The sequence below is a fragment of the Strix aluco genome, chromosome 4 (assembly GCF_031877795.1).
Source record: "Strix aluco isolate bStrAlu1 chromosome 4, bStrAlu1.hap1, whole genome shotgun sequence".
Taxonomy (NCBI): Eukaryota; Metazoa; Chordata; class Aves; order Strigiformes; family Strigidae; genus Strix; species Strix aluco.
The window spans coordinates 12,076,905-12,100,675 of record NC_133934.1 but is presented as its reverse complement, the minus strand read 5'-3'; the positions used below and the strand labels follow the sequence as shown (position 1 = coordinate 12,100,675).

Sequence of the window (23,771 nt, the reverse complement as noted above, 5' to 3'; positions counted from 1 at the left end):
CCTGCGGCCGCCGCCGTTCCCGCCTCAGGAACTGACGGGAGCAGCCTGCGACGCGCTCCGGCTCCTCCCCCTGCGCCGGGGCCGCTATGGGCTCGGTGGGGACGGCGGTCGTGCGGGATGGCGGCGCCGCGCTGCCTCACGGCTTCTGGGCGGCGGTGCGCGTCTGGCTGGAGAAGCCGCAAGTGGCCAACAGGCGGCTGTGCGGCGCCGCCGTTGAGGCGGAGGGGCCTGTGCCTCTCGGGGAGGGCGGCGAGGCGTCTCTTCCCCCCCTCGCCACCGTGGGGGGCGGCGGGGGGCGGGAGGGGCGGGCGGCGTCTGCCGGCGCCGCGGAGCTGGGCCGGCTCTGGAGGGAGGTGCGCGGCCAGCTGCCGGCGGGGCAGCGCCTGCCGCCGCCCCTCACGCCCTGGGGCGGGCCGGGCCGCGGCTCCGAGCTCCGCGCCGTGCTGAGGACGCTGCTGCCCCGGGGGCGGCCCGGCGGCCCGCCCGCCCCGCCGACGAAGGAGCTGGCGGTCCGAGGTGAGCGGGAGCCCGGCTCCCGGGCGCTGAGGGAGGGCGGGGTGCCGGGCCCCAGCGCGGGGGCGGCGGGGGCGGCCGCCGGAGCGCGGCCTATGGGGGCTGCTGGGTCTGCTGCAGGCCTGTCCCATCCGAGACTCGCAAACGGGACAAATACCACTTTTTCCTACTTGTGGGAGTGCAGATGGCTTTTTGTCCTTATGGCGTGCTTCTTTTTTGTTGTTGCTGTTCTTGCGCTAGGAAGTGTCAGCAGTTGAAATACAAATTACAGAGAGCAAACACCTGTAGAACTCTGGGTTAAACAAGCCCATATCAACCTTAGGAAGGCACAGTAGGGGAAGAGCTAATGGCTCACGTGTAGGTACCGCTGAGATGGGAAAAGCTCTTAGGGAAGCCAGGCACCCTGCTCCTGAGGAAAAGGTATAGAAAATTACTAATCTTTTTGTCTTTGAAAACAAGAGGCAAGAAGGGCTGTCATGGTGCAAGCTCTTGTCCTAAGCTGCCCACACAAAAAGGCTGCTTGTAATGCAAACCTAATTACGGGTTTGTAAGGAGTGACAGTGTCCTCTGCAAATGCGGAGTTAATGAAAAGAAATAGGCAGCTGTGGCACCTGCCTGGCCAATTTGAACTGTTTGTGTCAACTTTCTTATTGTTTACTATTGCTTAAAAATGAAGCTGGACTTGTTTGGGGTTTTTTACGTTGCATGATGGTAATATTCTGCAGTAAATCCTACTAAGATACAGAAATTAGTGTAGAGGTTGAAGCTTTTTACAATAAATTTTGGGAAAAGTGTTGATATGGATTAAATTCTAATAGTAATGTTTTGAAAAGACTCAGAATTCTAGAAACAAGCTTACAATTCAAAAGGACCTGTAGTCATTTATGGGGGACAGCTGATTTAGGATGCTCTTGTGGCCTATAATTCTTACTCTCATGCCTTCAAAAAAAAAGTATATGTTGCAGTTTTATTTTTTCTTTTGATGTTAAGATGTTCCTGAGCTACATCTAGGGAGCCTATCTGTAAGAAAAAGCCTAGAAGAATAATTTTTTTAATTGATATGTTTAAAATAAAAAAATGCTGGGGGATCAGCTAAGGATGGGCCAAGATAGCAAGACTTGGTGTTTGCTCTATTGCTAATTACTCTTTCCTGTCACACTCAGAAAATTTTGGAGTCCATTGAACTTTGATTACTTAGCCAATATGGCATTCTTAGTTTGAAGATTTGCAGTTATCAGACTGTTTGTTTTGATGGTAATTGAAAAACCATTTTCAAAAGAAAAAACCTCAGTAAGTTATTCTGAAGAAATCACCCTAGATAAACAATAGCTAAAAAGATTTTTTGCAATTTGTATACATTATAAAGTAATATATATACACATTATAAAGTACTAATGCGTATGTATCATATGCCATAAGGAATATAGTAAATGCTTTCAGAGTTAGTTTATCGGAAAGATATAGGGAATAAATTAAGATACTAAGATTTTAAAAAAAATCGGTAGCGTGTTAGTACTAGGCTTTATTGTGCCATTTGTATTTCACTGCAGGCGCCTCTCTCTTTAGTTGTAACTTATTTCAAAAGGACACACTCCTCTGTTTTTACTGTGTAGGAGTTAATTATGGTACACACATGATTGATACAAGAGAATGAAATGTGGCAAAAGTTGCAGAACATCTTCTTGAAATACGGTAGAAGCACTGGAGTGCGTTGCCAGCTGTGTCACAGCCCATCTCAACTTTTCCAGAATCTTTAATGTTTGAAATATCACTGGAGATGAATGTTCTATTCCACAGGTGATAGATACTATTAAGATCAGTATCATGGTTGCTGAATATAACTGTTGGAAGTGTGGGAAAAGCGAAACAGCAAAAAATCTGCAAAACACACATTTCCTTAATACATGGTGCCCAGAACAAACACAGGATGGGATGGAGATCCAGTGTTGCCATGGCACCAAGGAGGAATGCAAAGCGAGGTGGAGACCGCGCAGTCCCATTCTTCTACTTTTCTCAAGGATCATTTGACATGACTATACAGATTTATGTTCTGCTCTTCCCCTTCTCTCAAGGACTGTTTTGCAGTACGCTCTGCGGACCTTATCTCTCATTCTTCCTCTTTTCCCACAAAAACAGTGCACACCTTGCACCAAGGAATGTGCTGTGTCGTTACTCAAGAAACAATGGCTTGGCCACAGTCCCACCCACTCACACATACTTAGATAAATACTAGCCTGAGTTTGTATCTAACTTGGAGGGATGATAATCTGATACCAAATCGGAGGGACAGATTGACAGGTTTGTGCTCCTTGTCCCCCCCCAGAAGGGACGCCTTTTGGTAAAATACGGGCCCTCGGCTATGCCGAGTGATTTCCTGAGAATTAAGTGTGTGTGATCACAATCGGGGTTTTTTGTGTGTAGTGCTGTATAACCAACCTGCAGTTTGTGCATTTATCGTAGGCAATCTCAAGAATCTGTAGATGTTGCATAAGAATAAACCATACTATTCGTGAACCTGACTGCTTCTCTTGAATGCAACCGGACCTACTGCATATGGGCTGTTCATGCATCTGGTGTCAGGCCTAAAGTTATGGCCATAATTGGCACACGTATTGAGAGATAAGTCCAGCCACCCCTAGCCCCTCTAATCTCTGAGGACCAGCTAGAACACAAGGGGGTTCATCTCTTACCAAATTAATTCATTACCTTAAATGCAACAATAACTTAATATATTAACACAATACATGCACCTTCACCTAAAACCAGGTCTTCTCAGGCAGTCTCCCTTCAGTTAAGAGGTATGAATTTAGGGATAGATAATGCATTTTTTAACAGTGCTCAGTCCAGGAACACTAATTGAGAAAGCTGCATGACACTAAAAGGGAAACGTAGCTCTACTTAATTATAATCACGCAATAGATCCTGTCTTTGAACATGGCAAAATGGATAGACACTAATAATATTATTTTTTAATATTGCACTGGTTGTTTGTTTAATACTGGGGTGATGCTGTTAATTTGGAGTGTGTTTGGGGAAGGGGAAAACAGCAGCTTTGTGCTAGAAAAATCTGATTGTCCATCTTTTACTTTATTAAAATAGTTACGTTTAAAGAAAATGAACAGTCTTACTGGTCAGCCTTAGATGTTTTGGAAACATGTAGCAAAATGCTAAATTTTGGGAATTCAAACAGTTCAGCAGTTTCAGATGTCAGGCACACCAAGAAATGGATCTCTTCTTGGCATTGTGGTTCTTCCTGTGTTGACCTAGGTCTTGCTTCACGAGTTTGCACTTAACATAATAAGGAGACAAAAGTTTGTTGTGGTGATAACCAGGATGGTTTGCACCATGGAATAACATATCATTGTTCACATATCTTTTCAGATGTTTTCAATGGAACTGTGACCTTTCTGCCTTTGGATGAAAACAGTGAAGGAAAATACCAGATTAAAAAGTGCAATATTTATCAAATTCAACTTACACACATAAAAGGGGAAGAATGGTAAGTGCTGGGAGTGAGAGAGGAAGCAAACCCTGAGTTCTTGTAAGGATCACACCATGTTTTAGTATTGGTATCTACAAGATTTGGTTTGTGTAATTTCCTGCTTGATTACTAAATGACAGTAGTGGTGTGATCTTAGTGCATAGTGTTCAGTTAAAAGAAACATCTACAATACCCAAAACAACACAAACCAAATCTGTTTCAGCTTTGAATGTATACATTAAATGTACATGTGTGTGGTAAGTAAAGTACAAAAGTAAGTATGTGTATTTTGGTAACGAGGAACTAGCTATGCCTGTGGGAGAGGTCAGGTTCTGTGGGTGTTAGTAAGGTTGAGGGTCAAACTGGAATTGCTGTGAACCTACTGAGCTTCAGTCATTGAAATGTAGACCATTGCAGCTCGATCCTGAGCATCTGAGGGCATAGCTCTAATGAAACCTGCATAAAGTTAGAGATTATGAAATAATGAAATGTGCCAACAGATATATTTTCCCGTTGTTTTCATGAATTCAACGAATTCACTTTTACTAGTTAGTGTTTGGATATCTTGCTAAATCAGGTTGTTCATCATATGTGAGTCTTCAGTCATTGTGTTAAATGCAGCATGGACTCATGTACAGTGTTTGAATTGGCAGATAATGAGCTGTCTAATAAAATTCAGGGGAGACTTTCATTATTCAGTTACTTCACTGTTTTATTTTCCTTTTGGTTTTGTGTGTTATATAGTTCCTTATTCTCCAGTCTGTTTTTATACCTGTGTTTGATTTGCTGATTTTCTTCACTTAATCATTGCTCTGTCTCTCTTTGAGGTATCTGAAATAATGAAATACACTGTATTTATATGAAGTTTTTGTTTTATTTTTAAAGGTCTGTGTCTATTCTAGTTCCATTTCCAGAAGATTGGTTTTCAGATGGAATTGCATACCCCAAGCTAGCATGGCTTGGAAATGAACTTTTGTCCAAACTGGCTAAATGGTCTGTGGAGCAAAAGCCCAGTGAATTTAAAAGTACACTTTCACTCATTTCTGTAGCAAAATACAGCAAGGTTTACCAAGACCTTAAAGACAAATACAAAGAGATGGTAAAGGTAAGTTTAGCGAAAAATGCAGTAATAATATGCTTTCCCATATATTTTTTGTTGTTTGTTTAGTGAAACTGCTTCTTTTGCTAAATTCTTTTTTTAATAGAAGAAGCAATTTAATTGAAATACACGTTTTATGGGTTTGTGTTTTGGGGCTTTTTTTCTGTGTATTTGGGAAAAAAAAACCAATGTATATTTGGAAGAGCAAGTAGAGAAGCAAGATTTGGAACCAAATTCACACTAAATATCTGGAGGAGTTAGGTATTTTCCAGAATGTATGTCTTCTGAGAGGAACTAAGCAGTAGGGCTGTGGATGTAAATACTAAGTCATCCACACTAGAAGGCATAAGTAAAGCACCTCCTTCTCCAAAACCTGAAAGAGTCTGGCAACAGCTCTGGTTAGCAAGTGGGTTAAATTTCCTCTTACCCTTCTTAAATTTGAATGCTATATTGATCTGTGTTTGAGTTAGAGGAGCAATGTTCTAATATTGTTTTATTCTGGAGATCCTGAAAAATGACAGTGATCATCAAGCCTGCTACCCTGGACTTCAGGAGAGCAGACTTTGGCCTTTTCGGGGATCTGTTTGTGCACAGGGTAATGTAGAATAAGGCCCTAGAGGGAAGAGGGGGCCCAAGGAAGCTGGTTAATGTTCAAGGATCACCTCCTTCAAGCTCAGGAGCGATGCATCCTGATAAAGAGGAAGTTAGTTAAGAACACCAGGAGGTGTGCGTGGATGAACAAGGAGCTCCTGGAAAAGCTCAAACACAAAAAGGAAGTCTACAGAGGGTGGAAGCAAGGGCAGAGAGCCTGGGAGGAATACAGAGAAACTGTCCAGGGATCAGGTTAGGAAGGCCAAAGCCCTGGTAGAATTAATCTGTACAGGAACCTGAAGGGTAATAAAAAAAGCTTTTACAGGTATGTGGGTGATAAAAAGATGACAGGAAAGTGTGGGCCCTCTCCAGAAGGAAAAGGGAGAGATGGTCACCTGGGATATGGAGAAGGATGAGGCACTGACTGACTCTCCTGCCTCAGTCTCCACCGGCAAGGGCTCCAGCCACACCACCCAAGATGCAGAAGGCGAAGGTGGGGTCTGGGAGGATGAAGAACTGCCCACTGTAGGAGAAGATCACGTTCGAGACCAGCTGAAGAACCTGAAGGTGCACAAGTCCACGGGACCTGATGGGACATATCCCTGAGTCCTGAGGGAACTGGCAGATGAAGTGGCTAAGCCACTATCCATCCTATCTGAGAAGTTGTGGCAGTCCAGTGAAGTTCCCACTGACTGGAAAAGGGGAAACATAACCCCCATTTTTAAAAAGAGAAAAAAGGAAGACCCAGGGAACTACAGTCCAGTCAGTGTCACCTCTGTGCCTGGCAAGATCACGGAGTGGATCCACCTGGAAACTATGCTGGGGCATGTGTAAGATAAGAAGCTGATTGGTGGCAGCCAACATGGCTTCACTAAGGGCAAATTGTGCCTGACAAGTTCATTGGCCTTCTGTGATGGGATTACAGCGTTGGTGGATAAGCAAAGAGCAACTGACATCACCTACCTGGACTTGTCCAAAGCATTTGACACTGTCCTGCATGACATCCCTGTCTCTAAATTGGAGAGACATGGATTTGATGGATGGAACACTCAGTGGATATGGAATTGGCTGGATGGTCACACGCAAAGAATTGCAGTCAGTGGCTTGATGTCCGAGTGGAGAGCAGTGACGAGTGGTGTTCCTCAGGGGTCGGTACTGGGACTGGTGCTGTTTAACATCTTTGTCGGCGACATGGACAGTGGGATTGAGTGCACCCTCAGTGAGTTCACAGATGACACCAAGCTGTGTGGTGCGGTTGACACGCTGGAAGGAAGGGATGTGCCATCCAGAGGGACCTTGACAGGCTTGAGAGGTGGGCCTGTGCAAACCTCATGAAATTCAACAAGGCCAAGTGCAAGGTCCTGCACATGGGTTGGGGCAATCCCAAACACAAATACAGGCTGGGCGATGAGTGGATTGAGAGTAGCCCCAAGGAGAAGGACTTGGGGGTATTAGTGGATGGAAAACTGACTGTGAGCCAGCAATGTGCGCTCACAGCCCAGAAAGCCAACGGTATCCTGGGCTGCATCAAGAGAAGTGTGGCCAGCAGGTTGAGGGAAAGGATTCTTGCCCTCTACTCCATTCTCGTGAGACCCCACCTGCAGTGCTGTGTCCAGCTCTGGGGCCCCCAACATCAGAAGGACCTGGACCTGCTCAAGTGGGTCCAGAGGAGGCCATGAAGATGATTGGGGGGCTGGAGCACCTCCCCTATGAGGACAGGCTGAGAGAGTTGGGGTTGTTCAGTCTGGAGAAGAGAAGGCTCCGGGGAGACCTTATAGTGGCCTTCCAGTACTTAAAGGGGCTACAGGAAAGGTGGGGAGGGACTCTTGATCGGGGGCCGTGGTGATAGAACGACGGGTAATGATTTTAAACAGAAAGAGGGTAGATTTAGGTTAGATACAAGGAAGAAATTCTTTACTGTGATGGTGGTGAGACACTGGAACAGGTTGTCCAGAGAGGTTGTGGATGGCCCCTCTCTGGTAGTGTTCAAGGCCAGGTGGGATGAGGCTTTGAGCAACTTGGTCTAGTGGAAGGTGTCCCTGCCCATGGCAGGGGGGTTGGAACTAGATCATCTTTAAGGTCCCTTCCAACCCAAACCATTCTATGGTTCTATGATCTTAAGTGCTGTGTGAAGTAATTACTGTATCTTTATACACCAGACTCTAGCCACAAGCAGAAAAATAATGATTAGATGGACAACCACTGTATCAGGTACCGCCTGTATCCTTATGCACCAGACTTTAGCCACAAGCAAAAAAATTGGTAAATGCTTTTGTAAAACATACTGTGAAAATGTTGATAGGATTTACTGTTGATATTTCTGTGCTGATACATACATGAGAGGAAAATGGGACTTGTGGGTAAGGTAATGGTTCAGTCTTTAGCTCTGCAGTAGACTTGTATTTTAATCTTTGTTTCACTTATTTACAAAATAGGGATAATACTTCCACTTTGTCTTCCTACTTCAGATTTTGATTCTTGATAATTCTATGCCTGTTACATTGTGAAAATAAATTTACAAATATGTTATCAATGTTGCACATAACAGGAATAATATAAGCATTTTCCTCTGAGAGAGTTAAGCAAAAGGATGCATGCTTTGTGACAGAACAGATGAAGCAGTTTGCTTGTTGTGACCTGCACATATGGAGCCGTAATGCTCTTGGAAACTTTATTGATTGGATGACAGCACACATTCTTTACTCCATGATTCTTATGTGTGACTCATAATATCAAACTGTCTTTATTTATATTCTTTGTGTATGTTTTTAATTAGGTTAAAATGCAAAATTCGTGATTTACAGAAACCTGTTGGAAGTGGATGAGTGTCCAGATTGCTCTGAGCACTTTTTGAAGTAATTTCAGATAGTGCAGAAAATAATTTTTCTTAATTTTTTTTTTCTGAAGGTATGGCCTGAAGTGACAGATCCTGAGAAATTTGTTTATGAAGATGTTGCCATTGCCACTTACTTGCTGGTAGGTAACTGCTTTGCCTGATAATATTCTATAAGGATCTATTTTGTAATAATAGAACCTCTCTAAAGAAAAATGAGTATTTTCATTTTGTAGTTGTTGCATTTTTTTAAAATAGAATGACCTGCAGTTATTACAGGCCTACAAGGCAAAAGGAAGGCAGCAGGAGAAATTCTGTGGGTTTTCTGCATTTTGGGGTGGGGTTTTTTGTTTGGGTTTTTTTTTTTCTTTTGCTCTCATTTAAGTAGAGAGGCAAAGTTCTTATTACAATGTTTTCAAGCATAACTTAAACCGAAAGTGGAATTCATGCCTATAACACTATTCAAGTTGTGTTTGTATTATGATCTTTGTTCGTAGTACTCTCAACAGCATTTCAGGGATTCCTGTATAATAAGTGATTACAGGAGGTAGGCATTTTATAACAGGATTGGAAAAAAAAATAATGTGACAAAGCAAAGGGAAAATAAGTTGATTTGTGTTTTCGTACTACCCTGTACCACAAAGATCAGCACAATAACAATGAAAATTAAGTTTAGAGGGATACTAAGACTTCTCTGTGAAGATATGATAGAAAGATTTGCAGTTCTCTGTCACAGGAAATTTATGACCTACACAGACAAGATAGTTTGGTTTGGGTTTTTTTTAAATGATGAAGTGAAAAGCACTGATGTGTCAGAAAAATACTGGTTAGATGGACCAATTTGGAGATCAGAAGCTATTGTTTTATACATATTTCTATCTCTTAATTTTATGTTAAAGGTTTTTCACTGCTGTGCCTTTCCCTGATAAAAGTTCAGCTCAAATCCCATCTTCAAATGCAGTAAGGCCAACTGTAGCTGCTAGGAGTGCAGATAAATGCTTGGTGCAGTTTTCTAAGTCACCTACCTACTTAAGAATCTGTGAAAATTCTGCGACCTGCAGCCACTAGAAACTTCAGGCTTTTAAACAGCATCAAAATTTGTCATTATGTAGGCACATCAAATATTTTTGACTGCTATCCAGAGTGTGGCAAGAACATGTCTGCCTTGAAGTATAATGTAGATACCTCTTGCAGCTTTTCTAAATCAGTATTTGTAAGTAAGTTAGCTCCTTTACAGAACTCATTGAGGACTAATTTATTTTGATAATTGACTGTTTAAACTTAGAAGCCCGGTTTCTTTTCCCATGAAGATTTTAAGAATTGTCTGAGGAAGCCTGACTGACCTAGGCTACTCTCAAAATCTTGATTGTCACATTGGTGTGACAGAACTTTTTACATCAGAGGAACGATCATGATGAAGTGGTCAGACTGTTGGACTAGATGGTTGGTGCAGGTCCCTTCCAACTGAACTGTTCTAGTCTACGATACTGGCGTGTGGAAGGGGTTATATAAAAGACTTATCTTTACCATTTTTAGCACTGTGATGATATTAGATGTTGAAAATTGGAAAATTAGTTGTAGCCACAAGAAAATTCTGTAATGACAGAATTTTTATGCACAAGTGTTGGTTTACAGTGATAATGTGTTTTAGCTGACATAGCAGTAGTTTTCAAAAAGTTACTAAAGTCATCCAATAACTGGCTTTTATATATATATATGAAAGCTTAAAGTATGGTATTAATAACCGAGCCTCCTTGCAAAATTTCTGGGTCTATATATGATGGTATATAATAACTCGCTATTTAGAAGTACATTAAACAGCTGGTTAAGAGAAGGTAGGTCCAGTGTTAAATTTTTATGGATTTACGGCATCTACACCTGACCTCATTTTACTCTGCAGTCATATGAAAGGTCACCTGCTGTTCAGGCACATGCCCAAAGAAGTAGCTATTCAGTTTGCATCATGAGAAACTCAGCAAGAAAGGGAGGATGAGTGTGATCTGTGTAGGAGGTGATTAGGGATTTCTGGGATACAGCCTAGAGTGCAAAATGCAATGATTGGTACATTTAAAAATGTAGACACAGCCTGATAATCTCATGGGTTATCTGCAGCTTCTTTCCCCCTACCAAAATTGTCAAATTAACAAGTAGCAATGTTACAAATCTTAATTTTCATAGTTAAATACTCTTGAGGATTTTTGTTAGTCATAGTAAAAACCAAGCGTGCAGAGTTGATGAATGTGTGCTCTGTAGCTTCTCACTGAAGGAAAAAGTTTGACAGTGATAGCGACTAATCCATGCCTGCAGACTGTCTCATCCCATGCCTGCAGACTGTCTCATCCCACGCAGTGGGTTACAAGGGGGGTGAATCTTTTGAATTCCCCAAGAACCTGCGTGCCGGTGGGAGAGCCGGTCTCTGCTCGGCACAGCCGCAGGGCGGGCTAAGTCACCACAATGACTCAGAGGAACAACTGTGCTGGTGACTTTATTAACTGACCACTTTTAGTAAGGGAATGGAGACAATTTGGCAACAATCAACTTATAACCATGCCGGGAATGAATAAAGGCACTTTGGTGATGAGACTATTTTCCTAATAACCTGTCAATGATCAACCGATCGCAATTCAATTCCTACAAAACTTACGAATATATGTAAGAAAGAGAGAGAGTGGAAAAAGGAAAAAGAGGGGGAGGGGATAGGAAAAGGTGAAATTGCCACCCTTGGATCCCACGTTGTCACAGAGTAGCCAGCTTGGTCCGTAGGTGGCGGGTTGACCAAGACACATGTGGGGTGTTGCCTTTATAGAGTCTTTCTTGTGCATGCACAGTAGGTTGTTCCAGAAGGTTCTCATTTTCTCTGGCTTGTACCTGCGCAGTTAGGGAAGTTCTGTCTCTGGGCAACAACAGGAGGGAGGGGGAGAGAAACGGCCCACTGCCCCACCTCCACAGAGCTTGCTCCACTTCTCCCCCACAGGGCGCCCCACTCAAGTTGTTTGAGACGTCCTCTTTACAAACAGTTTCTTGTTTACGAACAATTTGACACAGACAAACATCCAATTATTAACTAATTATGAATTGCATAACTGTAGAAGTAACTATATATGTACAGAGCAGGGGCTAGAATTGGGCTAAAAGTTTTGGGGTCCCTTTAGCTGATGTAGAATTTGGGGCAGCTGACCGTTGCTAGGTGAGTTACACATTGTTCAGTAGAAAGTGATGGTACGTATACTAATATATAGCCAACTGATAACATTTTGGTTTTTATTTTCAGCTCTGCCACCAATTCTTTCTTTAATACAGTGAATATAAATGCTTCCATGGTGTTACTTGCAGAGACACTGTTGAAGTTTGCTTGCTACTTCCCTTGCTTCCTCTGTTCATCTGTTTCACCCTTTGTTTTAGCAGCATATGTCACATTTATGCTCAGTCTAGTCCAGGGTTGTATAGTCTTGATTAATTTCAACTTCCAGGGACTCAGAAGAGAATGGAGGATGTGCTTAGCACTTAGAAAATGATTGATATTTTGCAACATAATTCCTGCCACTCTCCATAAACAGTTTTAGTGGGTTTTGTGTTGGTTTTATTTTCTCCTTGCAAGTTACTTTGTGAGTACACTGGATGTCTTCTGTCACATCTGCATTCTCTCCCAGCTTTCTCCTTTCATTTCCAATAACCTTTGTTGCTTTCTTACAGGGAAACTTGAGAGCAGAAGTCTAAAATGTTTTCTCTTCTTGTCTTAGATTCTATGGGAAGAAGAGAGAAAGGAAAAAGGGTTGACCAAGAAACAGTCATTTGTAGATCTTGGATGTGGAAATGGTTTACTGGTTCATATACTGAACAATGAAGGGGTAAATAGAGTGTTTTTTTAAAATAATAATTAAAAACCAGAGATAGTCAATATTTTTGTTATGCTTTCCTTTTATCTGGCATGCAAATATCCAGAATTTAGTTAATCCATGTTGCTAAAATAGAATTTTGTCACTCTACCAGGAGAAAATCCTAGCAGAGCTTTAGAAACCTTTGACTTATTTACCTATTTTTATTAGTGCAATTCATTTCAATTCAAGGCTATTTTTGTGAGGTACGAAACTAAGATGGAAAAGAAAAAGTGATGGTGTCATTTAGTGATGCTGTAGACAAAGGAAAAAGGAATGGGGAATATTAGAATCATAGGGATTCTTTCTCACAAGATATTTTTCATGAGCTTAATTTTATTGAAAGTGAACTTTAAAAACAATCTTGGGATTTCTTAATTGTGAAAATGCCTTAGAACATACTGTGCTTTTGGGAGTAAAAATGCGGTAACAGCAAAATTCAGTTTCTTCAAGCATAGTTTCTGAAACAACAACAAAAGTTCAGTGAGATTCAACAAAACCCAGTGAAGTTGGGTCTTTCTGTTTCAGAAAATTGTACTTTCCACTTTCAGGAGAACATGGTAATATTTGTAGAGGAAATTAGTATCCTCTGTTAGATCAATAGATGTCATTGTGTGGGGGAGAAAATGTCCCAGGTTCTCCTATCACAAGCTCTCTAGCCTTGTGTGACCAGAAAAATTTGATCTAATACAAGATGCTATTTTCCCTGTAGGCATTTCTTTGCGTACATCATTAGGTCATCACTGCTGTAGCACTGACAAACATTGCCCATCAAAAAATCATGTGTGTGAGAATTTTATGAGACTTTTTTCGTAATTGATTTTCATTAGTTCTGCACAGGGTTCTTGAAGTTCAAATACTATTCTTTATGCAGTCTTTATTTCTTGCTTTAGTTTCTGGTCCTATTTCCTCTTTCCATCAGTTCATACAGGGAAAAGTGTGTTTGGACTCCAGCAGCCTAATTGACTTCTGTAGTTGAAAGGCGTTTCTCCAGCAAGGACTGCTTAGAATAGCACTTTTCTCTGAGCCCTGTGGGTGCTACAGTAATACTTGCCTTATGAAAGGTTTTGATATTTTAAAAACAAACAAAAAACAGTATGTCAACTTTTACTGTGGTAAAGATCCAGATTTTCAAGAGCAGTCTCAATAGGTATGCCCAGGTAAAATTTCAAACCAGATACATTCTTAATGTTTCCTAGTCTTTCCCTTCATATTCAGAAGGGAAAGAAGGGATTAAAAGTATTCAGCTTCTGCCTGAAATGGTGAAGTCATGTTTCATTATGTGTCTAAATTTTAGTATGTATGAAATAAGCAGTGTTAATATGTACATTTAGTGAGTTTGTTTGACAATTTCTGCTAAAAGTGGTACTTAAAAATGATACTTTTTGTTGTTCAAATATTTCAGCATTCAGGTAGAGGAATTGATGTAAGGAGAAGAAAAATATGGGACATGTATGGACCAGAAACTCATTTAGAGGTATTTTGCAAATGTATGTCAATCTTGCTGATTTGTAACTCTATTCATTTGTTCATTGCTTCCAAGTTGTGTTGATACAAATGTAATCAAACATACCAGGTTACAGACAGTTATCTAAAGTGATCTATGGGTTTGGTATGATGCCACCCATATGTCTTATGGGACTGTAAAGTTGTAAAGGGAATTATGAGAGCAATGCTGTATCATACTCTTGCATTTTGCATCTTACATATTTTCCATCTGAGAAGACTAGTGTGATTTCCTACTGTGTGTACAGACATGCACATAATTGAAACAATTTTTGATTTTACTGAAGATCAATATTAAGCAGCTTTGTTTGCACCACTGTACCTCATAAAAGATATTAGTATCCAAAGTTGTGAGTACTTTTATTCTTGAAAGTGATTCTGACCTTCTAGTGCTACCTGCTGTTTTGGGGATAAAATTCTTGAACCTCACAGGAGCCAATCCTGCTGTACTGACCTCGTGGTAAATAATTGCAGTAATAGCCTTCAAAAAAATGAACAGGAAAATGAATCTGAAAGAAGGATTATATTTCAAGTTTTACATTAGCATTTTTATGAGGACAGGAACAATTTGAGCACAGAAACATTCACTTTTAACTCCAGCTGTTCTTGGTCTGATACTTGTTAAAGTGTGGCACTGATGAGCAGGTGCCCTTTAGAAGTGAGGTATTACTGATTTCTTGTTCTCTACACTCCTAAAACTTCTCACTCTGTTCTCTCAAAAATTGTCAGCTTCCGATATATTAGAAGAATTTTCCACCTGTAGTTACCCTCTAGCAGTTTGGTTTAAAAGTTAATTTAACATATCTTTGAATGCTAACTACTTACATTAAGTCAACAAAAGAGGAGCGGTTTTCACAGATGGGAGGTGGAGGTTCCACAGTCTTGTGCAGCCTTCTCTTTGCCATCATGCCATTTTGGGTGCAGATTGCCAAAACTGCCAGATTTCTTTGCTGCAGTCTACAACCAGATCTTACTGAAAGACTTCAAGAAACAATCCAAAACATCAAGCTGTGGTACTCCTTCATTCCTGTTGTACTACATTAAGTCACTTCTGCTCATACCAAACAGCATCTTCTCTTTTCCTTCATGTTATATATATATTCCTTTTTCTGCCCACATTTCTGTATTGTGGAAATCTTTGAATTTTGTACATTCATTTCGTATTAAGGTCTGGCTGCTTACAGTTTCTCAGATTTCTTGACTCATAGGGAAGCTTCTGAGCTGTCCCTCTCTGCAGCATGAGGGATCAAAATAGTGAAGGATGGGTTTTATTTGGTTTTTTAAAAAGACAAAAAGAAAAGAATCATTCACTGTGAACAGAAACAGGCAGTCAGAAACAATAAAAATACCCAAAATGTGCATATAAGGAAAGTACTGATTTATGTAGGAAGGAGTTATATAATGAACAGGAAGGGTGAAATGATTTTCAAGGCTCCTGGAGCCACAGAAGGAGAAAGCACCTGCTCACAGCCTTTTGTTACCCTCGAAGCTAATTTTGTTTTGATCTTAAAGCATGAGTTGCAGGATGAATATTGCCATCTGTGACATTCAGTGCCAATACTAACAATATAAATAAATGTAACAGGTGGCACTCTGCATTGCCAAACTGCTGTCAGACATGGTGAATACAAATTTGATTATGGGTGACTGTCAAAATGTGGAATGTGGCACAGACAATTCATGCTATGCCTAAATTGAATGATCAAAATTGGAATGTAACGTAGGAGTAACTTGTTTAATCAACCACAAGAAAACACTTATCAAACACTTTGTTTAACATCTACTAACATGCCAAAAAGAAATTCGATACATATATTATCTAGAAATGTATATACATATCTAAAAATGGTCAGAGATGTAGTATTTAAATTGAACAATAATACTTAAAACACCTAACACAGTGCTTTCTGAAGAGAATTGGAATGTAATGGAGGTAGTCTGAGATTTCTGAAATTTCCTAGTAAGTGTGGTTTGGTTTTTTAATTCCTACACAGATACTACTTTGCATATACATGTGAATTTTGACTTCATAAAAACATGCATTTTGTCTATAAAAAGAGAGTGTGGGTATCATTTTCAGGGCTTTTCCTAAAGGTTTGTAGAGGCTCAAATTTAAAACTTTTTTCAAATCTGCCCAATAATTATTTTAAGATTCATACATGTTCTTAGAGAAGAGTATGAACTTCCGAGGTATCAACATCTTTAAATACTTTCTTTGCTGAACTTAGTTTAAGGTAAGAAAATGTGTGTGTAAGACAAACATTAAAGGCACTCTAGAACTTTTAAAATTTAACGTATATGAAAAATTCATCCTGTTTGGTGGTTGGGTTTTTTTGGGGGGTTTTGGGTTTTTTTTAAGAATATCAGGATAGGGTATTCTTGAGACTAATAACTATTCTGTCAGTCAATATTGTGGTGGGAAGGCTTCTGTGATGATGTCTTCTCAATCCATGATAATTGAATTTCCATGAGGCAAAATACTATTCTAAAAGCCACCAAAGAAGCCTTCTTTCTCTAACCTATTGTTTCCTATTTTGCTCCTGATTTTGCATGTATTATAAGGTAATCCTGACCCAACTTGGAAGGGAATGGAATGGCAGCATAGAAAAGAGGGAAAGTGTTAGGCTGGGTTTATAATACATGAACGATACGGTGTGAAGAGTGGTGTTCTGTGTTTTAGGATTTGATTTGGGAAGAGTCCATGAAAGAAGAGGAGATGGTAGTGAAGCTGTGTTCTGATTAATTGCTGTACGAGTCCTAGGACTGTGAGACATAGCAAATTAAGTGGCTTTCTGAAAAATTGAGTCCAGACATACACGTGACAGAAGAACAGCAAGAAATCATAATCCATTGTATGATACTTGTTTACAAATATTTAGGGTGCCAGATACTTTAATAAAAATTGTTATTCTGCTCTTTGACCAATATTTTGTGGGTAGCTGTTGTTAAATTAATACTTCATAGCTATAAAAAATTACTACCTGGCAAAAGTGCAGATTGAGGAAAATGTTGCTGGTGTCTGCGCTTCTCATTCACCTTGTATTTGTCAGCTTGTATGATTTTTATATTGTTGCTTTATTAACAAAAAAAATGCATTTAAAGAAACCTGTAATAAAATTCACTTAATGTATCTTTGCTTTTTTAGGAATCTACGATATTGCCAGGTGACAGTCATCTCTTTCCAGATACTGACTGGCTCATAGGAAACCATTCAGATGAATTAACACCATGGATACCTGTAATTGCAGCTAGGTATTTCCAGAAGGAGGGGAGTGAGGGGGAAGGAATTAAAAAAAACCCAAAAAACCAAATCAGCAGTCTTGGTGAAAACTGTCACTTTTGCAGCCACACCCGCTGTTCTTGCAGGACTTGCTGCTTTTGATGCCAATTGATTATTTTTTAAAAATATTCTCTTCTGTGGACAAGCACAAACATAGTATTTACTTTCTCATACAATTCAGTACAGCATTTTGCTTTTAGAGTTCAATAACCAGAATTATTTTTATTCTTTAAATGTGAATCTGTTGTTTGATTTTTTTTTTGTTGTTGTTGAGTTTTTTTAAAATAAAATTGTTGTTGATTTTGCCTTTCCTTGAACTGTTGTGTTCTTCACAGCCAGCTACAGTAGTTTAATATCTAGAGATTGGGTCCTGTAAACAAAGTTGGCACGGTAATTTGCTATAGCAAATACTTTGTGAAACAGTATTTTTGATTATGCTAATAGATCTGCTGAAAGAGGAACATATAAATATTATTTCATGAAGCTCTGTCACTTAATAAAAATTTCTATTATTGCTTGTATTTGGGTTGTATATTGCTTGTATATTTGGTATCTGATGGGTTATTTGTTAAATTTGTGTGTTCTCTGAAATAACTTTCCATTCAGCAGTTTTATTATCCTTGTAGGTCTTCCTATTCATGTTGCTACTTTGTGCTACCATGTTGCTTCTTTGATTTCCATGGAAAATACAGCCGAAGACAAAGCAAAAAAACTCAGTACAGAGAATATCTTGATTTTGTTGCCCAAGTGGGATTTGTATGTGGCTTTCATGTGGAAGAAGACTGTCTTAGAATTCCATCGACAAAAAGGGTAATTTTGGACTGTGTAGGGCTTTTTTTTTTTTAAGCTGCTAGCTGTCTGAAGTACATGGATATTTGTTCGTTATTATTGTTTTAAGATCAGACTGCAGTCTCGTTACTTGAGACAATATGCTCTGAAGAGAGACTAAAAATAATTGTTTTCTTGGGTATTGTACTCTTAATATCATAGGTACAATCCTAAAGACAAGAAACAATGGAAGGTTTTATGATTATTTCTTATGCCACACTATAGGGTGGAAAACTGAAAACCCATTTTTTGCCTTAATTTTTCCACCTGCCCGTGTTGATTATTTGTACTTAATTTTGCTGGTTTTCATGTCCCATGAAATCCAAAGTAAAATGTTCTCAGAGTAGGAAGAGGTGTCCACCTTATTTTGTATGTGATCTGAGGGTCAGGAGCAATCTTGCTTGCTCTGTGCTTGTATGGCGTGATGGATTATGGTTTGATTGTTGGATTTCTTCTGTGGCACCAATATTCAACAACTAAAATTAAAAAACCCTCAGATGTTAATGAGCATTGAGTTTGAATATCTCCTGTAGGTGAATTTAGAAGCCTGCGTAAGACATGTGCAGGATGGGTGACTATGTTTAAGCGTGGGACTCTGTATAAATAGTAATTTACCTGTTTCTACTACAATAGGTAAGCCTTATTGGGAAAAAAAGGACCTATCCACCCACTGAATGTGCTCTGATTGACAAACAAATAACACAGTATATTAATAATCGTCAGACCTGTGCTGTGGTCGCATGTGACAGAAGAGTTGGATTTAATCATAAGGATCGCTCTGATGGTGTATGGGAACAAGCAGGTTCAGAACTTCGGGAAAATGAGACTGAGATTGCTGGTACAACTTGGATGCCTGGATTTCAACCCAGAGAAAAAGTAGAACAGATCAGAAATTGTGCTTCCCTCCCTCGTGATTTTGTAGATGATGTGGTTCTCAATGTGGCAAACCTACTGTTAAATGCAACCCCACAGAAATCATGTTCTAATACACATGCTGGAAATACAAATACCTGGAATCAAGGAGGTGAGACCGTCTTTCCTTTACATTATCTTTTGCTTTTCCTGGTAGTGTAACTGTAAGTTTGGTCGCAAAAGAACCCTCTAAGACTTATTTTGAAGTTTTAGAAGGCAGACATTCTTTAATACAGTGCTGGATGCACTGGGGATCGCTCTGGCACACATGCATGCCGACAAAGTTTATACTGCTCAACAATTTACATATGCATTAGATTTCTGGGAATAGTTACACATATTCTTTTTCCTGGAACTAATTGTAATATTCACATCCTAATTACATATGCGCTTTAAGTCTCTTAGGGTCGTTCCTGGGGGTCTTTGGTGATCTTCAGGGGTGTCCTTTAGTTGAACTCTCCTCTGGGGCAAGCACAGTGTGGGGTTAACCTACACGCTTGTTTTTGTTCTGTATGGTTGCTGGTTTTGCCTGGTTCTGACTGCAATACTCCAGGTTCTCTGAGCCCAGTGTCTGCTTGTTCTGAAGGTTTGATACATGTTAAGCAAACACGGACCAATCATATCAGGGTGGCCTTCAAAGGTGAAACAGGAGGTGTATTTCTACTTGTTGCTTAAGGCATCAGTAGAGGATGTCTTTCCCAATGAACTTACATGTTTGTAAATTTAGTAAGTTAAATAGATTTTAGGAAATACCAAGAACAGTATAGTAGCAATCAAAGGCTTTTTCTTTTGCTATATTTTATTGCACACTAGGAGGCAAATAAGGCATATAAGAATATTCTGAAATTGGTGTGGAGTTTTTTCCCTCTACACTTAAATACTAGGACAGAATCAATTTTTACTAAAAAAACCAAACCAAACCCAGAAGTCCTCCCCATTTACCAAACAGAACACTCTACATCTACTTGGGAAGAATATTAGGTTTCTTTTTGGGTAGTCACATAATAATTAGCTATAATTCTGTAAGAATTGTGTAAGAAGTGGTTTGAAGTCCTTTTGATTATGACACGATTAGGAGCTTTTAGTTTAGTCTGAGGAAGAAAAAGAACAGTTCTCACTACTATCATCTTTCCATTTTCTTCTGTGCATTTTTATTTACTTGCTGTAGTTTGTCATATATTACTGTTACAGGAGATCGCTTGAGTCATTCTATCTGCTCTCTTAACCTCATGCATGTAATTAGTGCTTATCACAATGAGGGTTATATGCTACTGTAAAAAAAGCAGAGAAAATAAAAAATGTGTCTTACTGTGGAAATTCTGACTTGAGTCCTGTAGAATGAAGGTGCTATTTTACAGACAATATACATATAAAATATATATCATGCATGATAGTGGGAGTACAAAGTTTCTGCAGTACTGGTAGATAATTCATAGATTCTGCTCATAATCATTAACTTACATAGAAGATAAATTTTCTTAGGATTTTATATATATACATTTTTAATACCTATATCATTATTTATTGCAGAAAGCCTTTCCTTGAAAGAAGTAGCGGAACACTTAAATAAAGAGACTTTAAAAAGGCTAAAGAGTGAATATGGAGGCCTGCAGACACTACTCAAGAACAATCATCAAGTATTTGAAGGTAAAGAAGGGGGTTTGGGTTTTGTTTTGTTTTTCTTTTAAGAATCTATTTTATCTTCTCTATATGCACTTAAACTCAACTGAAAAATTACTATGGTCATGGGTTTTTTTAACTGCTTTCTATACCTTTGTGGAAAACAGAATATTCTCTATGTGCCTATTGCTCCAAGATACTGTTAGTAAAACTCTTTTGAATGAAACTGGTAAGGCATCTATCAGCAGTGTTCTAGACGGATTGTATCTGAAAAGGCAACCCTTTAGTTAAAGTGGCTAATCTGATGCTATTGTTTGACTTGGAGAATTCTTATTTTTCTTATAAATTATTGATAATTTTGGGGCCGTTAAATGCAGAGCAAGATCAATAAAGCATTTAACTGAGACTTAGTCTGGCCTTACCAAGCTCCAAAGTGTAAATGCTGACACAAGTTAAAACTAGTCTCCATAAGAACCTGTAACTGTGAGGCTTGATATGTTTATGTAGCCTGTGGTAGCATGGCATGTGGTAGCATGGCAGAAGGAACTCAGTAGCAAATTTCTGTGGTTGGCTGGGTTTGTTGATAGCTGTGTTTTGGTTTTTTCCTGTTGTAATGTGGTGGTGGTATGTTTTATGTGTTTTGGGGGTTTTTTTGTCAGTGTGGAGTTTTGCAAAAGTAAGGTGTAGCTTTGCAGTAATACGCTGCTTCAAATCTGAAAGTGTGTTAACTTCTTGTGTCCCAACAGTTCTGCATGAGCTGTAAACTGTTGGTCAACTAATCCATGGCAAATAATCCTATGTAACCTAGTTGCTTCCAGTGGTTAATTTAGCCAAGTTTAGTGTCCACTAAGGATTTCTGTACACTTGACAATTATAAAATGTGAAGCCATCCTAAAATCCTTTTGAATTACCATCCATTGAAAAGAGTTGCTTACACTGCATTCATTATGTGTCTGAATTTGATTCCCTGTAATTAGGGATAGGTGGAATAGATTTACAACCTGCTACATAGAATGAGCATTTTAATTTGGCATGGATGCTGTCTGCACATTATCTCTGAATAAAGACTAGGATTAAGGCCAGATCTTTCTTCGTAATTTACAGCCTATGTAAACTCCCTGGGGCTTCAGTAGAGACCATTTGATTCTTTCCTTCAGTGGCATGTCACCATAACAAGGGACTTCTGAGCGGGTGACTGTAAGGACATTGCACATGGCAAAGAGGACAGAGAAGAACATGGCTACAGCTCTTGTCATCTTTACTGAAGTCTTTTAAGGACACAGAAAACAGATGGATACACACACACATGCAAAAATGAAGGGGCTTAGAGTAACCAATCTGTGGCAGTTTCTTTTGATCAGGCATCTTGTCCAACACAGGACGGATTTTCTAGAAAAAAAAAAAAAAGCTTGATCATAAATAGTATATCTGCTAATTTTTCTGTATCTTTTGAGAGAGATTTTAAAGCTCTGCTGAACCCACTTCTGGATTGGCTTTATATGAGTTCAGATCTATTTGTGTATCACAGGGAAACCTGGAGGGATGAATTCATCCAGGCCTGAATGTATGGTATTAAGCTTTCACTGGACTAGTTACCTTTTGGATAGCAATTATCAGAATGCAGAATGGTATCAGTTAACTATTCCAAGCTAAAAGTGTGTGATACAGAAGGTATGATTGAAGCAGAATATGAAAATAAAGCAGGGCAACTTGGAAGTGGCAGATTGTTCTTATTTTCACTCTTGTTTTTCATCTACATCTTTTCTTTCTCTCTTACTAACTTTCTTTTATTTGGTTTTGTTTACACATTTAAGGAGTTGACAGAGGTTCACAAATGTGTGTGCAGTTTATGGTCCTAACACAGCAAATTAATTTAAAAAAAACCCAAAGTGCTGAATCTTATTAACCAATGATAATTCATTGTTGATTCATATGAATTTTTGGGTCAGTGAACCATTGTCTTTGCAAGAGCAGTTCTGTGTAGTGAAAGTAGTAGAAGACTTACTAGATTTTTGCTGGTAATCACATTTTAAGTGTGGAGTAATAAAGTTTCGAACACAAGTTCTTGAGGCTTCTTTGTCAGGACTTGCAATCTAAATTCAGAGGATTTTAGTCTTAGTCTAAATGATCCTAACCGCTACATTTAAAACAAGCAAACAAACCTCTACGAAGATGATACAAAGGTGCCTCAAACTATTCAGCATCCCAGTAAAACATCTCACAGGGAAATCAATCAATTCTTCTTTAGACTGTGTCTGTATTATCTTGGTTTGTTTTGCACTCCTTTCTATGTCTGTACAAATGACACATTTGGTTTTGCCTGAGTGATCCATTTGTAGAACGGAACATTATTCACGGAATGTCAGTATGCATTTTTTCCAGTATAATTCCCATAGCTGTCTATTAACAGCTTGCATTTTTGTTTGTTTTTAAATCTTAGTTCTAAATGGGAGAGTTCATATTCGTGACTGGAGAAAAGAGAAACCATCAACGAAAACTAAGCCTGAAGTGAAACGACGCTTTTCAGCTGAAGCATTTAAAACACGTCTCTGTTGGTTTTTCATTCATCATCCTGATGGTTGTTCTTTGCCTTCTGAATCTTGCCCATATGCTCATGGGACTGAGGAGCTAAGGCAGTCTCAGATTATTAAAAAGAAAAAACATATACAGCAATAAAATGCTGCCACTTATGTTTAAGCTTGTGTACATAACTGAATCTGTGATTGACTTCGGGACTGCCTAGTACATGAAGATCTGTACAATATGGAGGGTTTTTCTTTATTCCTGTGCATCTTATTTTCTGGTTGGTTTACAAGTTCTCCTGTATTTTTAATTCTTTAATTTCTTTATCAACATGGAAAAGGTATAGTAAAGTATGTATATACTTTTGGATTTTGTCATGGCTTGTCTAATGTGTATTTGTATAAGTAGAAAAGTTAAAAAACTTAATTTCCTAGGATACTTCATGATCTTTGATCAAATCAAATGTACATGATGCAGCATTTTCAAACCCTGAAAATTAGCTGTTTTGTTCCAAATTTTCCAGGAGGATTTATGGTTTCTTATGACTCACAGTGGCTCTTGGAAGTCAGAAATTGGAGAAATTTCACTCTTTCCTGACCTGACAGCTTTTACTCCATGTTACTATGGAGTAATACAGCCTATTAGCTTTCCTTTCTTGGTCATACACTGCTCTTCCTTTCCTTCCTTTTCATACTGATTCAAAATGAGCA

At 39.2% G+C, this 23,771-nt stretch overlaps 2 protein-coding genes across 4 annotated transcripts in view; one reads left to right on the top strand and one right to left on the bottom strand.

The window, feature by feature from the left end:
• ACOX3 (acyl-CoA oxidase 3, pristanoyl) overlaps positions 1 to 131 on the bottom strand; it is a 45,275-nt gene extending 45,144 nt beyond the window's left edge. Inside the window, exon 1 of one of the 3 annotated variants that reach the window (XM_074822022.1) lies at positions 2 to 131. The gene's annotated coding sequence lies outside the window, so the exon portion shown is untranslated. The remainder of the gene's footprint in view (position 1) is intronic. The other 2 variants (XM_074822021.1, XM_074822020.1) reach the window with 2 other exon arrangements.
• Positions 87 to 23,430, top strand: TRMT44 (tRNA methyltransferase 44 homolog). The gene is made up of 11 exons (XM_074822028.1): positions 87 to 516; positions 3,895 to 4,012; positions 4,880 to 5,099; positions 8,592 to 8,660; positions 12,258 to 12,365; positions 13,798 to 13,869; positions 17,044 to 17,150; positions 17,805 to 17,988; positions 18,640 to 19,030; positions 20,449 to 20,565; positions 22,979 to 23,430. The coding sequence occupies exons 1-11, from the start codon at positions 87 to 89 to the stop codon at positions 23,212 to 23,214; spliced, it is 2,052 nt and encodes a 683-aa protein (XP_074678129.1). The 3' UTR covers positions 23,215 to 23,430.
• Positions 23,431 to 23,771: the final 341 nt, after the last annotated feature.

Coding starts and splice junctions, on each gene's coding strand:
- TRMT44 (XM_074822028.1), top strand. CDS start 87: ATGGGCTCGGTGGGGACGGCGGTCGTGCGGGATGGCGGCGCCGCGCTG. Junction 517..3,894: donor GAAGGAGCTGGCGGTCCGAG/GTGAGCGGGAGC, acceptor ATATCTTTTCAG/ATGTTTTCAATGGAACTGTG. Junction 5,100..8,591: donor AATACAAAGAGATGGTAAAG/GTAAGTTTAGCG, acceptor TTTTTTCTGAAG/GTATGGCCTGAAGTGACAGA.